The sequence below is a fragment of the Doryrhamphus excisus genome, chromosome 22 (assembly GCF_030265055.1).
Source record: "Doryrhamphus excisus isolate RoL2022-K1 chromosome 22, RoL_Dexc_1.0, whole genome shotgun sequence".
In the NCBI taxonomy this organism is placed as follows: domain Eukaryota; kingdom Metazoa; phylum Chordata; class Actinopteri; order Syngnathiformes; family Syngnathidae; genus Doryrhamphus; species Doryrhamphus excisus.
Genome location: NC_080487.1, coordinates 6598789 through 6613685, shown reverse-complemented (window position 1 = coordinate 6613685; position 14897 = coordinate 6598789). Strand labels below are relative to the sequence as shown.

The 14897-nt window shown below is 39.6% G+C and overlaps 2 protein-coding genes across 5 annotated transcripts in view; one reads left to right on the top strand and one right to left on the bottom strand.

The window, feature by feature from the left end:
* Window positions 1-3223, top strand: part of LOC131109521 (potassium voltage-gated channel subfamily H member 2-like) — a 49306-nt gene extending 46083 nt beyond the window's left edge. For all 4 annotated transcript variants that reach the window (XM_058061646.1, XM_058061644.1, XM_058061645.1 and 1 more), the window contains exon 23: window positions 379-3223. In XM_058061646.1, coding sequence (XP_057917629.1) covers window positions 379-495 — 117 coding nt within the window. In that variant the 3' untranslated portion in view covers window positions 496-3223. The remainder of the gene's footprint in view (window positions 1-378) is intronic.
* On the bottom strand, window positions 2474-13794 carry trpv6 (transient receptor potential cation channel, subfamily V, member 6). The gene is made up of 17 exons (XM_058061647.1): window positions 13597-13794; window positions 13321-13462; window positions 13161-13258; window positions 12972-13094; window positions 11459-11599; window positions 11251-11349; window positions 10988-11163; window positions 10775-10921; window positions 9320-9399; window positions 9094-9229; window positions 7739-7825; window positions 7574-7650; window positions 7342-7507; window positions 5682-5748; window positions 5337-5605; window positions 5145-5251; window positions 2474-3072 (listed from the first exon to the last, which is right to left on the bottom strand). Exons 2-17 carry the CDS (start codon window positions 13449-13451, stop codon window positions 2853-2855), a joined length of 2124 nt encoding a protein of 707 aa, XP_057917630.1. The 5' UTR covers window positions 13452-13462; window positions 13597-13794; the 3' UTR covers window positions 2474-2852.
* Window positions 13795-14897: the final 1103 nt, after the last annotated feature.

Here is a 14897-nt window from a genome sequence, read left to right as displayed (position 1 = left end):
GAACTGTGAACTGACTAGAAAGCAGGAAGTGAACAAATGTTACTAATGAGGTGCATTATTTAAAAAAACAAAAAAAAAAAAACCTTAAACTGTATTATGGAAAGCAGGAGGTGAACAAATGTAACAGTTACTGATTGTAAAAGTACCAGATGGAGGGGTAGGATTTAATAAGCTTTGCTTCTTCCTACTCCTTTTGGACATGTGGAACTGTGAACTGATTATGGGATGCACTCAATTGTAATCTGATGCATGTTCAAATGAAATAAAACCATTACCATTACCAAAAGCAGGGGATGAAATAACCATCTCATACTCAATATACTTCATTACGATATATTTATGTTTTTAATACTGTCACCTTGTGTACGTCTTTGGCAGGATGCGGCCACGGAAGGAAACGAATCGTGCCAGAAGCAAGCACCCCTTCCTTGTCCTTCCGCCGTCAGTCAGTCAGGCTCAGGTACAGAAGCGGCATCGAGCGATCCACAGCAATAAAAGTAGCATTACTAGCCAATGGCTAGAACGCTGACAAAAAGGGAGAGTTTGGCTCTAGTGGTTGTAATATGCGTGGAAAGTGTAGTAAATATAGACAAAGTAGAACAATAAAGAATAGGAGGGGCTAACATAAACAGTAACCATGGAAACAGTAATATGAGTCCAAACAGGAGAATAAAAGGGTAAACGTGGTTTCAGAGGTGCAAAGGAATTAACCACTGACGAGCAGTAGCATGAAATGTTCATACTTTTGTTGAGTATATGTATGTGTGTATCTATGTATGTACTACATGTACAGTGTGAAACCTAATCGATGAGTAAATAGCACGGAAAGTCTACAGGGTAGGATAGGTTTTGACATTTTGCATTTAGAGGTGAAAACCTAATTGTCCCTTTTTGCAATAGGAATATTAATTGATGCTCAATTACTGTATGTACTGTAGTTAATTCTCCCATTTGTTGTCAATATTTCCACAGTCTCTATTTGTGTTTGAATATTTCCTTGCATTACCAAATGTCATTTTGGTTATGTTTCATCTCAGTGTAGTCCAGGGGTGTGCAAACTACGGCCCGGGGGCCACATGTGGCCCGCCAAGTGTTTGAATGCGGCCCGCCCATTCTTTCCAAAGTATTTCATTTAAACTCAACATACAACCTGGCTTGAGTTGACCTTTTGATGGTTGAAGTAGCTGTTTTGTCAATTTGGTTTGTAAACAACAGACCACATCAAATCAAAGTGCACCTGAATAAAAGGTCACAAGCACATAATAATAATAAGAAGAAGAAGAAGAAGAAGAAGAAGAAGAATAACAAGAGGACCCAAGGACAGTTAATTTATAATGCACTTTACATCAAATAAAAGTGCACATATAGCCGAGTGCATGACACTTTTACAGATACAATAATTCCAGGTGGACTGTTAAGTGTAAAATATATAGTCTGCCCCCCTCCCCCTTCAATTTTGTTAAATCAATGCTGCCCGCCCGTTCTTTCCAAAGTATTTCATTTAAACTCAACATACAACCTGGCATCATGGCTTGAGTCGACCTTTTGATGGTTGAAATAGCTGTTTTGTCAATTTGGTTATTTGATGTGGTCTGTTGTTTACAAAGTGCAACTGAATCAAGGGAGCACATAATAATAATAATAATAATAAGAAGAAGAACAATAACAAGAGGACCCAAGGACAGTTAATTTATAACACACTTTACATTAAATAAATGATGTCAAAGTGCACATATAGCAGATTGCCTGACACTTTTACAGATACAATAATGTTACGGGTAATTTTGTTCAAATTAAATTTTGTTAAATCAATGCGGCTCGCGACTCAAAAAGTTTGCCCACCCCTGTTGTCTGTTTTTATCAAAGCAACATGGGTTCATCCCCACTGTGATTGGTTACCTTCTCCCCAAAACAAATTGTGCTACTTTCATACTTTCATCTGCAGATATGACAAACTCGAGGTCATTGGTGATTGGTCATGTGTAGGATAATCTGAGTTGTCCTGGTATCGATCCCTGAGGTACACTGCAGGTCATATCCAAATGATGGTGTGAGTCTTCTCAACTTACTGATTCGGAAATATTGATTGACAGATCAGTCTGATTGATTGTGATGACAGTAGCTGTTGTCGTTTTGTCCGGGACGTTAGATTGGAATATATGTTGGGAATTCTTGTACATCGGACAATCCTTAGGAAAGTTTCCTAATCCTAATCCCGAAGACCCTAATCCTTAGGAATGTTAGGAAAGTAACATAATTTTCAGATACTGTATCACCAATACAGTAATCCCTCGTTTATAGCAGTTAATTGGTTCCATGCTAAACCGTGATAAATGAACCCACGGTGTCTGACCCGGAAAACATGGGAAGTACAGCCGGCATTGGAAAATCGCATCACAGTGGAAAATGGATGGATAAACATTTTTTTTTTTTAACACTACGATTTCTTTGTTGTTTTTCTTTAAAATGTCAGTGGAGAAAAAAAACTTTTATTGTGTTAAGAAATATCGTTGGTTCCCAACTCCAGAGTTGGAGCACAGAAAACATGTTAACCAAGTCAGGTTGATCAGCTGTTTAGTTAGTAAGATTCATGTGAATTAAATAAATACATATATATATATATATATAAATCATTTTTGGATCCATTTTCTATTAAGCTTATCCTCACTGATGTTGCAGGGGTATGCTGGAGCCTATCCCAGCTGACTTCAGGCGAGAGGCGGGGTCCACGCTGGACCGGTGGCCAGCCCATCTAAATTATTTGTGCTTTGCGTATTTGTGCTACGTTATACGCAGTAAAAATACAAAATATTCCTATTTTCTACACCACAATACCACAAGGCATATATAAATTATTCCGGACATATTTCCTGCTCGTCCTCAGGCTCTTCCTGCTCCATGTCCACGCCCAAAGCGCTGCGACGAATCATCTGCCATCGTCTGTTCCTCGATATAAGCTTTGGGTTCGCATCCTCATTCTGTGGGTCTTCCTTGTGATTGTCGTCCTCCTTGGTGAACACTTTCATGTATCGCCGCATCTTCTGTAACATGGGGTCGTTCCTGTCCTCCACCCTGCAATCACAATTTATGACTCAGCTTGGATTGTGCACCTTCACACACCGTTCACTTGCTAATAAGTAAATGTATATACATATAGAATAATCATCAAAACATGACAATTAATTAATTTGGAGTTTGAGTGCTGTCAAAGTTAAAGCGCTAATGACGCATTAAAGGGGACCTAAGATGATTTTTCCATGTTTCTGACCCATAAATGTAGTTAAAATGTTGTATTCTGGTGTTAAACCATGCCAATGTTTCACATAATGAGGTTTACGCATCGAGAAGTGAGCCCTGGAAGAAGTTTGCGATGGCTCAAAACGCTCCGTTTGAGAGGGCGTCGCAAAACTGTTCTTTTGTGATGTCACAGAGGATGTCACGAGCTTCCTTATATGGGCATGGCTGTATGCCAGATACACTTTCTGCCTCATTAAAATAGTTTCTTTGAGTGTAAGGGGATATTTATTTACTATTCCTAAAGACGCCATCATCAGGCACAAGCGGTTGGAGTTCCTGATTCCTGAACATTCATTCATTCATTTTCTACCGCTTTTCCTCACAAGGGTCGCGGGGGGTGCTGGAGCCTATCCCAGCTGTCTTTGGAAGAGAGGCAGGGTACACCCTGGACTGGTGGCCAGCCAATCACAGGGCACATATAGACAAACAACCATTCACACTCACATTCATACCTATGGACAATTTGGAGTGGCCAATTAACCTAGCATGTTTTTGGAATGTGGGAGGAAACCGGAGTACCCGGAGAAAACCCACGCATGCACGGGGAGAACATGCAAACTCCACACAGAGATGGCCGAGGGTGGAATTGAACCTTGGTCTCCTAGCTGTGAGGTCTGCGCGCTAACCACTAGATCGCCGTGCCGCCCGATTGCCGAACAGCAAAAGAAAAAATATTTTAATCCGTCAACGGCATTCCACACTGGACTGTTTCGTCCAAGTCTAACGCCTTTCTAATGTGACTTGGTCGAGAGTAAGCAGTAGTAACCATTTATCAGTGTTCTGCTCATATATTTTTTATTTGCTGAATGTTTGCGGGCGACAGTAAATACAAATAACTTCAGTCTTGCTACAAGAGCCATTTGCCATCAGCGTTGAAGCTGACTTTAACAATCTAAATCAGGGGTCTCAAACACGCGGCACGCGGGCCAAATGTGGCCCGCAGGACACTAGTTTGAGGCCCCCGCCTTGATATGAAAGTTTAATGTTAGTGCGGCCCGCGCAAGTTTGATATGGATGCTGTATGGTATCATGTACCCAGAAAAAATTATTACGTTTGATTAATGTTCATGTTAAAGGTTAAATAACTGTTAATAGTTATCCTCCCTATCCGTGTGGAAGTGGTAAGTTTTTGGCTTTTTAAGTTCAAAGGAAATAACTTGAAGGCTACCGTTTAGGTCGCTAGCTCTCTAGTTTGCGAGTTAGCATGTGTCTCAAGACCCTGCAGTTGCGCAATATGTTGTAAATAAAAAGAGTATAAATGTGACTATAGTCGTGTTTTGTCATGTCTACAGGGCTCTAATAATGCTTTGTTCATTTTAATCTGAAAAAAATAATTTGTCTACCCACCAACTATATGTGGTTTCTTAAGTTTTTATTATTTGCCCTTTTATTATTATTATTATTATATTATTACTGATTGATTTTTTTTATTATTGATTTGTTTATTTAATTTTTAATCTTAGTTGGTGCAGAAAAATTAAGATATTTGAGAACAGTGGAATGTTTTATCAGAGCTTTTATTGTAGAAAATCGGAACTGAAAAAGTTTGTATATTTTTCTGTTTTTAATAAATGCGTTTTTTTTTTGAAAACCTGATGCGGCCCAGCCTTGCCCAGACCCTAGCTCCAGTGGCCCCCAGGTAAATTGAGTTTGAGACCCCTGATCTAAATAGTCTTTTCTGGTCTAGATTTGTTCCAGGTTGTGATTCATTCAAATTACGGTCAAACTGGAGGCCCGCATATTAATTGCGTGTCAAAAGTTCAAAAAAAAAATAAAAAAAAAGTAATTTTGACCGAGACTCCCCGGTTTGAGGCCCCACTGCGGGTAGTCTGTAACAACATACTCACCGGAGGTACCAGCGTTCTGTGAGTCCGTAGCTGAGCCCACAGACTCCGAGTCGAGGCCAAAGGCAGCGGGGAAGCCTCCTCTCCAGCATCAGCGTCGTAGCAACCACCTGCGTTGACAACATCACGGTCGCCATGACGCGCCACCCACAAGAAATGCATTCTTTCACCGTGACTTGTGGGGGGTGTGGTCACCTGAGTCCTCCACAGCTCATCTCTCTCCTGGGCCACCCGCCAGTGGGTGTCACTCATCATGGCGATCAGCAGGTTGAGCAGAAGGATGTAGGACACCACAGAGAAGGCGCAGTGCAGCACATGGACGATAGGGGGCGTGGTGAACGTGTGGTCCACCGGCAGGTCGATGAGGCCCACGCTGAGCTCAAACTGGGAGAAGAGCGTGATGGGGAAGGAGCGATACGCCGGGATGGACTCTGGATCTTGGGTCATGTACACCATCCACAGGGCTGAGGAACCAAGCCACGTTTATCAAGGTGAATTATCTCCATCTTGAATGCTTTGTCGTGCAGGAAGCTCACATACAGGTTGAGAAGCCGAGCAGAACGATGAAACTCAACCACATGAACTTGGTCAGGTCTCCAAAGATAATCTAGGAGGAAATAACACCAACAATGTCAACATGTGAAGTCAAATGCCGCCTACAGAGAACATACTAACTCCTTATTTCTAAAATCACAAATATTTAAAAAAAACAAAACTTAAACTGTATTATGGAAAGCAGGAAGTGAACAAATGTAACAGTTATTAGGTTATTACTTAAGCTTATGAATGTTTTTTTAATCGCACAATAAATATTTTACCATAAAATAAGTATTAAATAATTAATAATAATTGATTAATTAAAAATAATTAATAATTAATTAAAAACAATTAATAAATAAATAATAAAATCAAAATAAAATAATAATGAATAAATACATAAATAATCAAAAAACAAATTATAAAATAAAATAATAATAAATACATAATTTAAAATAATATTTGCAAAAATGAATCCTATTTTTAATGACCTCTCATCGCCCACTTGCAGTACCATCACAGACCACAAGGGGGCCGCACTTTGGGAATCATTGGATTAGACATTGCTGTAAACTAAATTACATTCATTTAAACTACTTCTCTCTTGTTGAAGGAACAATACAAGGCAAAGATGCAATCTTTCATCATTTTTTCTTGCATCAGTTTGGGCTCAGTTGGGCTTTAAAAATCATCTATTTCATGCAAAAAGTTGAAAGTTGAGTTGAAATTTCACTTTGTCACAATGTGTCACAATTATGAGATTAAAAACTCTGGTATCAAAGTAAAAAAATCTGAGATTAAAAGTTATGAGATAAGAAAGTCAAAATTATGAGACAAAAAAGTCATAATTATATTCAGTCAAAATTGCAAGATTAAAAAAAACAATTACAAGATGGAAAAGTCGAAATTAAATTAAAAATTAAATTAAAAATTAAATTAAAAATTAAATTAAAAATTAAATTAAAAATTAAATTAAAAATTAAATTAAAAATTAAATTAAAAATTAAATTAAAAATTAAATTAAAAATTAAATTAAAAATTAAATTAAAAATTCAACTTAAAATGTTGAAATTCTAAGATAAAAAGTCAATTACGAGACTATGAGATTGATATTTCCAGATGAATGTCAGAGACAAAAGGTCAAACATACAAGTTAAAAAGTCAAAATGACAAGATAAAAAGTCATAAGATAGAAAATTGATGGATGTAATTATGAAATCATACATATTGTTATGTATCAAAATTTCGAAATTGTAAGATTAAAAAAAATAATTACAAGATGGAAAAGTCGAAATTAAATAAAAAATGTAATTAAAAATGTAATTAAAAATTTAATTAAAATTTTTTACTTAAAATGTTGAAATTCTAAGATAAAAAGTCAATTACGGGACTATGAGATTGATATTTCCAGATGAAAAGGTCAAACGAGTTAAAAAGTCAAAATGACGAGATAAAAAGTCATAAATAAGATATGCATATTTTTATATAAATAGATATGCTTATTTTTTGTCTGGTAATCAGGACTTTCATGTAGATGTCATAATTAGGACTTACATTTATGTCATAATTATTTTACCATTGGGATATTTCCATAAACATTGTGCTTCAGCACTGAAAATGAAACCACATCTTCATGGAGATTTGACAGTCCCAAAAAGGCTACCTTCTGTATCATGATGACATAAGGGCCGAGCATTTCAAAACCACGGGCGAAGAACATGACGTTGCTCCATCCCAGCACCAGACACACCGCCATGACCTCGGCCTCGCCGTGCACGCTGCAGGCTCTCAACACGCACAGCAACACGACCAGGCATGCGTAGCTCACGCTGCAACGCAACATCACATATATTTATACTTCAATCACTTCAATACTGGTTCTTTCCTGCACTTACAGGATGACGTGGAAGGGACCGCCCAGTGCCGTCTGACCAAAGTAACGCCTCACTCCCACCCGCAGGATGTCAGGTATCTAATATTGGGAATAATTAGCGGATGCACAGCGGTGTTAGTGGGTTTCTTTGCCGTACACAACTGTTGGAACTATAGAGACGCTATACCTCCAGCAAGAGGATGGCCAATGCTCCCAGCACACTGATGACCTCGCCCACCAGACGCAAGCTATCCTCGTAGGTCACATAACTCTCCTGACAGATGGAAAAAAACAACAACAAGTCTTTGGATTGTATTGCCGTTATTATGAAACGAAATCATATTCCTGGATGCACTCAGATTTGTGCATATTTGCATAAAAAAACATACATAAGTCGCTCCAGGCCAAAAATGCATCATTATGTAGAAAAAAAACATACATAAGTCGCTCTGGAGTATAAGTCACAGGAACAGCCAACCTATGAAAAAAAAGTGTGACTTATAGTCCGGAAAATACGGTATATATATTACCGTATTTTCCGGACTATAAGTACGGTATATATATATATATATATATACCGTATTTTCCCGACTATAAGTCACACTTTTATGTTTTTTTCTACCTACTTATACATTTTTGGCGTTGTGAGACTTATATACCGTTTTCTCCGGACTATAAGTCACACTTTTTTTCATAGGTTGGCTGTTCCTGCGACTTATACTCCAGAGTGACTTATGTATGTTTTTTCTACCTACTTATACATTTTTGGCCTTGTGAGACTTGTACTCCAGAGCGACTTATAGTCCAGAAAATACGGTAATATATATACCGTATTTTCCGGACTATAAGTCACACTTTTTTTCATAGGTTGGCTGTTCCTGTGACTTATACTCCGGTGCGACTTATGTATGCTTTTTTCTACAAAATGATGCATTTTTGGCCTTGTGCGACTTATACTCCGGAGCGACTTATAGTCCAGAAAATACGGTAATATATATACCGTGTTTTCCGGACTATAAGTCACACTTTTTTTCATAGGTTGGCTGTTCCTGCGACTTATACTCCAGAGCGACTTATGTATGTTTTTTTATACCTAATTATGCATTTTTGGACTTGTGCAACTTATACTCCGGAGCGACTTATAGTCCAGATAATACGGTACATATATACTTTTCTCTTTTCTTGAGAAACTTCAGACTGGAGGTTGGACAGCATCAAGATTGTCCAAGAGCCCCCTTCTTGTTTGCTATGGCGACAGATGATGTCAGATGGGACGATTCATGATCGTCTCTAAAAAACACCCTACTTCACTTTTGTGTTCCATGGCTTTCGACAAATAGAATTACAGATCCCGGTTACATGGACTGCATTAAATCGAAATCGGACAATTGGACGATATCCGTTTTGTCCATTTTTCAATTGTGCACAAATTAGGAAATATTGAACAACAAAAATAAACAGTCTGTATTTCATTTTGATTCCCCTTGACTACATTCAGTTGCTTCAAATTATTTCATTATAAGCACGTTTATTTGTACTCACACTGAGTGTCTTCTGGACTCGGATGGTTTTATCCATATGAGACGATGAGTAGTTTTCAGGAGCATCCTTTAGAGGGCGATACGTGCAACAAAGTGTGAATGTTCCAATGTAGAGCAGGTAGAAAACCATCAGCAGTCTACCAGGATGCAAAACACAGAGAAAAAGCAATTATAAAGCAAACTAGTGTCTGGGGGGGGGGGTTAGCCTGTATCTGAAGAGCGTGTACCTGAAGTAGTGCTTTCCATACAGGTTCCACTTGAGGTTAACCAGCTGCCTCACTGGAGTCACCTCCAGTATCCTCCTAGCCTGGACTCAGAATACAAATATGATGGATTTATAGTCACCGTTACTTCAACCTAATACTAAATCCTAACCCCAGACTCAAAGACTTACCCAACCTAACCCCAACTCTGTCCCCTAAAACCAAAATCCTAACCTGGTAACTCTTGACCCTAACCACAAACCCGAACCCCAACTCTATCTACTAAACCTAAAATCCTAACCTGATGACCCTTAACCACAAACCCTAACCCCAACTCTATCCCAAAACCCAAAATCCTAACCCGGTAACTTTTAATCCTAACCCCAGCTTTATCCCCTGAACCCAACTCTTAACCCTAACCATGAACCCTAACCCCAACTCTATCCCCTAAACCAAAGATCCTAACCTGGTAACTCTTAACCCTAACCATGAACCTTAACCCTAACTCTATCCACTAAACCTAAAATCGTTAAGAGTTACCAGGTTACCTTAACCACGAACCCTAAGTCTATCCCCTAAACCCAACTCCTAACCCAGCAACTCTTAACCTTAACCACAAACCCTAACCCCAACTCTATCCCCTAAACCCAAAATCCTAACCTGGTAACTCTTAACCCTAACCACAAACCCGAACCCCAACTCTATCCACTAAACCTAAAATCCTAACCTGGTCACCCTTAACCAGTGACCCTAACCCCAACTCTATCCCAAAACCCAAAATCCTAACCCGGTAACTCTTAACCTTAACCACGAATCCTAACCCCACTCTATCCCCTGAACCCAACTCTTAACCCTACCCATGAACCCAACCCCAACTCTATCCCCTAAACCCAAAATCCTAACCCGGTAACTCTTAACATTAACCACAAACCCTAACCCCAACTCTATCCCCTAAACCCAAAATCCTAACCTGGTAACTCTTAACCCTAACCACGAACCCTAACTCTATCCCCTAAACCCAAAATCCTAACCCAGTAACTCTTAACCCGAACCATGAACCCTAACCCCAACTCTATCCCCTAAACCCAACTCCTAACCCGGTAACTCCTAACCCTAACTCCAACTCTATCCCAAAACCCAAATCCTAACCCGGTAACTCTTAACCCTAACCCCAACACTATCCACTAACTTCAGACTCTAACCCCTCATTGTAGCCCTTTACTTCATCACAATCCTAAAACCCTAACCCTTTACTCCTAACCATTAATCCAATCCCGAACCCTAACCCCAACACTACCCGAGGCCTTTACACTTCAGTCCAATCCCAGCCCCTAACCCTCAAACCTAATCCAGACCCCAAACCATTTACCCAACCCTGAGCCCTAACCCCAAGACTATCCCACAACCCCGATCCCTAACCCCAAGACTATCCCGCAACCCCGATCCCTAACCTAACCCTTAGCCCAAAAAACAATGCACCTCTTTCTGTTGGCTTCCCACGATCAACTCCAGAACTGACCCGTTATCGGCCCAGGAGTCAATCTCGGTAAGATCATAGAGATGCGAAGTCAAAGGTCCCAGACTCCACTGGACCAAACGTCTTTTGTTGACCAGGTGCTGGAAGGCCTGTGAGACACAGAACGACTCGCAGCTGATGAAGATTTGATTCCTTCGGCGACGTCACACACTCACCACTACGTTTCCTTCTTTGGCCGCCAGTTTAAAAGGCGTAACGCCTCTGGAGTTGGCCACCATGTCAAGCGGTACCGACTGGTCCAGTTCTGCATCGCGGGCCATGATCACGTCAATTGCTTGGCATGCAATTGTTTTGTTGGGCTGCAGGACCAAAATGTGAAGCACCGTGTTACCTTTGAGGGACACAAATACAAATGGAATAATAATCATGGAATATAATAAAATTATGTGTACTTTGAAACCATTTAAACATGGCGTACCTCGATAATCCTGGATCCTGGTGCTGGCCCCCGCGTCGATGATCATGGAGATGATGTCCTCATTGCCGGTACACGCTGCAAACGAAAGTATGTGCTCACCTGGTGATCAAATACAAACAAATTCTTAGACATAAAATATACTCGTTAACGCATATTTCTGTAAAAGCATAAAAAAATTAATATTTTTGTGTAATTTCCCTCGTCTCACCGTAGTAAATAAGTCCTCCTATCCTCTTCCTGAAGTATAAGCCAGAGGCTCTCGGCGTCGACACATCCGCCCCGCGACTCAGCAGCTCGTAGACTAAATTCAAGTTCTGGTTGACCACAGCCACGTGGAGAGGAGTCACACCTGGGGTCACACAACAACAACACACAGTTCATACTAACGTGTGTGTGTGTGGTAGCACTCTATAGGGCTGGTTACGCAATCACTGTTCAAAATGGAACAGGGGTGTCCAAAGTGCGGCCCGGGGGCCATTTGCAGACCGCTGCAGTTTTTTTTGAATTGACACACAGCACATTCTCATTATATAATTTAAATAGAAAACAGAAAAATAAAAGTAAAAAAAAAGTAAAATCAGCAGTAATTTTAGCGCGCAGACCTCACAGCTAGGAGACCAGGGTTCAATTCCACCCTCGGCCATCTCTGTGTGGAGTTTGCATGTTCTCCCCGTGCATGCGTGGGTTTTCTCCGGGTACTCCGGTTTCCTCCCACATTCCAAAAACATGCTAGGTTAATTGGCCACTCCAAATTGTCCATAGGTATGAATGTGAGTGTGAATGGTTGTTTGTCTATATGTGCCCTGTGATTGGCTGGCCACCAGTCCAGGGTGTACCCCGCCTCTCGCCCGAAGACAGCTGGGATAGGCTCCAGCATCCCCCGCGACCCTCGTGAGGAAAAAGCGGTAGAAAATTAATGAATGAATGAAAAGTCAAAATGTTCAGAGAATATTTAATTTAACAACAAAAGAGTCAGATAATTTTTTTTGTCATTAGTTATTTAGTCATTTTAGTAGCACATATTTGAAATATAAGGGGAAAAGTCTTTATTTTAGGTAGTAATATCAGAAACAAAAATTCTAATTTTTGGAAAATTTGTTTGGGGAAAAAGTTATAATATGGGAATAAAGTCATAATATTACAAAAAGAACGTTTACACAGATTTAAGAAGAAATAAATATTTGATATATATATGATTATATGATATGATTTTAGTTTTACTTAGGTTGAAGGATAATCGATTATTATCAAACCAACTTTTTAATATCACCATTTCATTCATTCATTCATTTTCTACCGCTTTTTCCTCATGAGGGTCGCGAGGGTGCTGGAGCCTATCCCAGCTGTCTTTGGGCTGGAGAGGTGGGGTACACATAAAATGGATTGGTGGCCAGCCAATCACAGGGCACATATAGACAAACAACCATTCACACTCACATTCATACCTATGGACAATTTGGAGTCGCTAATTAACCTAGCATGTTTTTGGAATGTGGGAGGAAACCGGAGTACCCGGAGAAAACCCACGCATGCACGGGGAGAACATGCAAACGCCACACAGAGATGGCCGAGGGTGGAATTGAACCCTGGTCTCCTCGCTGTGAGGTCTGCGCGCTAACCACTAGACCGCCGTGCCGCCCTATCACCATTTCATATTCAAATAATTTCAAAATAAATACTAAAGTGATGTAACGTGTAACTCATTTTCAAAGATTGCTAACCGTGGAAGAGGTCAGAGGTCATGGGCTGATTGATGAGTTCGGGGGCTCCGTCCATCAGGGCCACCGCGGCGTCCAGGTTGTCATTCATGGCGGCGACGTGGAGCGCCGTTTCCCCGAGAGCGCCTGAAGGAAAAAGCGTGCGTCTTCACAATCAGGTCAGCTGACAAACAAAACGAAAGAAAGACCGACCTCGTTCAAAGATGTTGGTGGAAGAGCAGCTGAGGAGCTTCGTGATGCAGCCTACGCTATTTCGTTTGGCCGCGTAGAAGAGGGGGACGTCGTTGGTGCTGCAACAGGAGATAGAATATGGAAGAAGACGTGTAAAATGTCTTCTTTTTCTTCTTCTTACCACTTGGTGTGGAGCAGGAAGGTCTCATCCAACATCTCGTTCCATCCTTTCTTGTTCTGAAGGCGAAACTTAAGCTGACTCCACCAGTGATTGAGCTCACTGGGAGCCGACCTGGCCAGAGCTGGAGACATGGATGGGACTGCTGGGATGAAAACAAAGCAAGAAGAGGTGAGCTCCTTCTCAGCATCAACGTTACCTACAGTATGACATCGGGAGAAGACACCTTCTGGAGAAAGGTGTAGGACAGTCACCGAACAATAAGAGAAGGTCACTCACCTCTTGCTGGAAAAAAAAAAATGAGCCGCTTTACTTAACAAAAAAGACAGGGAGTCCTTGAAGGCATCTAGTGGTGGTTTCTGTACAAAAGTTAATCTTCAGTGCTGAAGTGGACCGTCTGCATTCCAGCAGCTCGCAATCAAACCTGCACGGCCGCGACGCCGCTTCAACCTACAGGAAGTCCTGAATAAACGGAACCTGTTTGGAAATTGCAAGTCTTTCAATCAGATATGGCGACAACACCAACATGATGATGTGGATGTTAGATGCATATCTAATCAACCCTCATTATGTAATGCATGCCTGGACCCACCGGGGGCCAAACTGTTCCCCAGTGAGGGCCGCACTGTGAAAAATGAAAGGATGCCATTTTTAATATTTTATACTGTACTAAGAAGTTATAGTGTATATTTCAAGAAAAAACTGTGACTCAGTTTTGTGATATAAATGACAAAACATTATTAATATCAACTTCACTTTTTATTTCATTATTATGCATATAATAATTTCCCCAAAATTTATTTTATTTTTTTCCTCATAATATTAAACACATATTTGTCTTCACTATTTCAACTCTGTGCTACTAAAATGACGTTATTTTTCTTCATGATATTAACCTAAACCTAACCTAAATAAAACTAAAATCATATCATAAAATCATATATATATATCAAATATTTCTTTCTTCTTAAATCTGTGTAAACATTCTTTTTGTAATATTATGACATTCCTATGTTATAATTTTTTCCCCAAACTAATTTTCCAAAAATTTGAATTTTATTTTTTGTTTCTGATATTACTACTGATTGATTGATTTTCTTTATTCTTGATTTGTTTTTTTATTTTTCATCTTATTTTGTGTAGAAAAATAAAAATTAAGATATTTGAGACCAGTGGAATGTTTTATCACAGCTTTTATTGTAGAAAATTGGAACCAAAGCAAAGTTTTTTCATTTTTCTGTTTTTAATAAATGTGTTTTTTGTGGGTTTTTTTGGAAAACCTGATGCGGCCCAGCCTCGCCCAGACCCTAGCTCCAGTGGCCTCCAGGTAAATTGAGTTTGAGACCCCTGGTATGAACTATTAATATCATGAAGAAAAAAAAAAACGCATTTATTAAAAACAGAAAAATGAAAAAACTTTGCTTTGGTTCCGATTTTCTACAATAAAAGCTCTGATAAAACATTCCACTGTTCTCAAATATCTTACTTTTTATTTTTCTACACAAAATAAGATGAAAAATAAATAAACAAATCAGGAATAAAGAAAATCAATCAATCAGTAATAAATAAATATAATAATA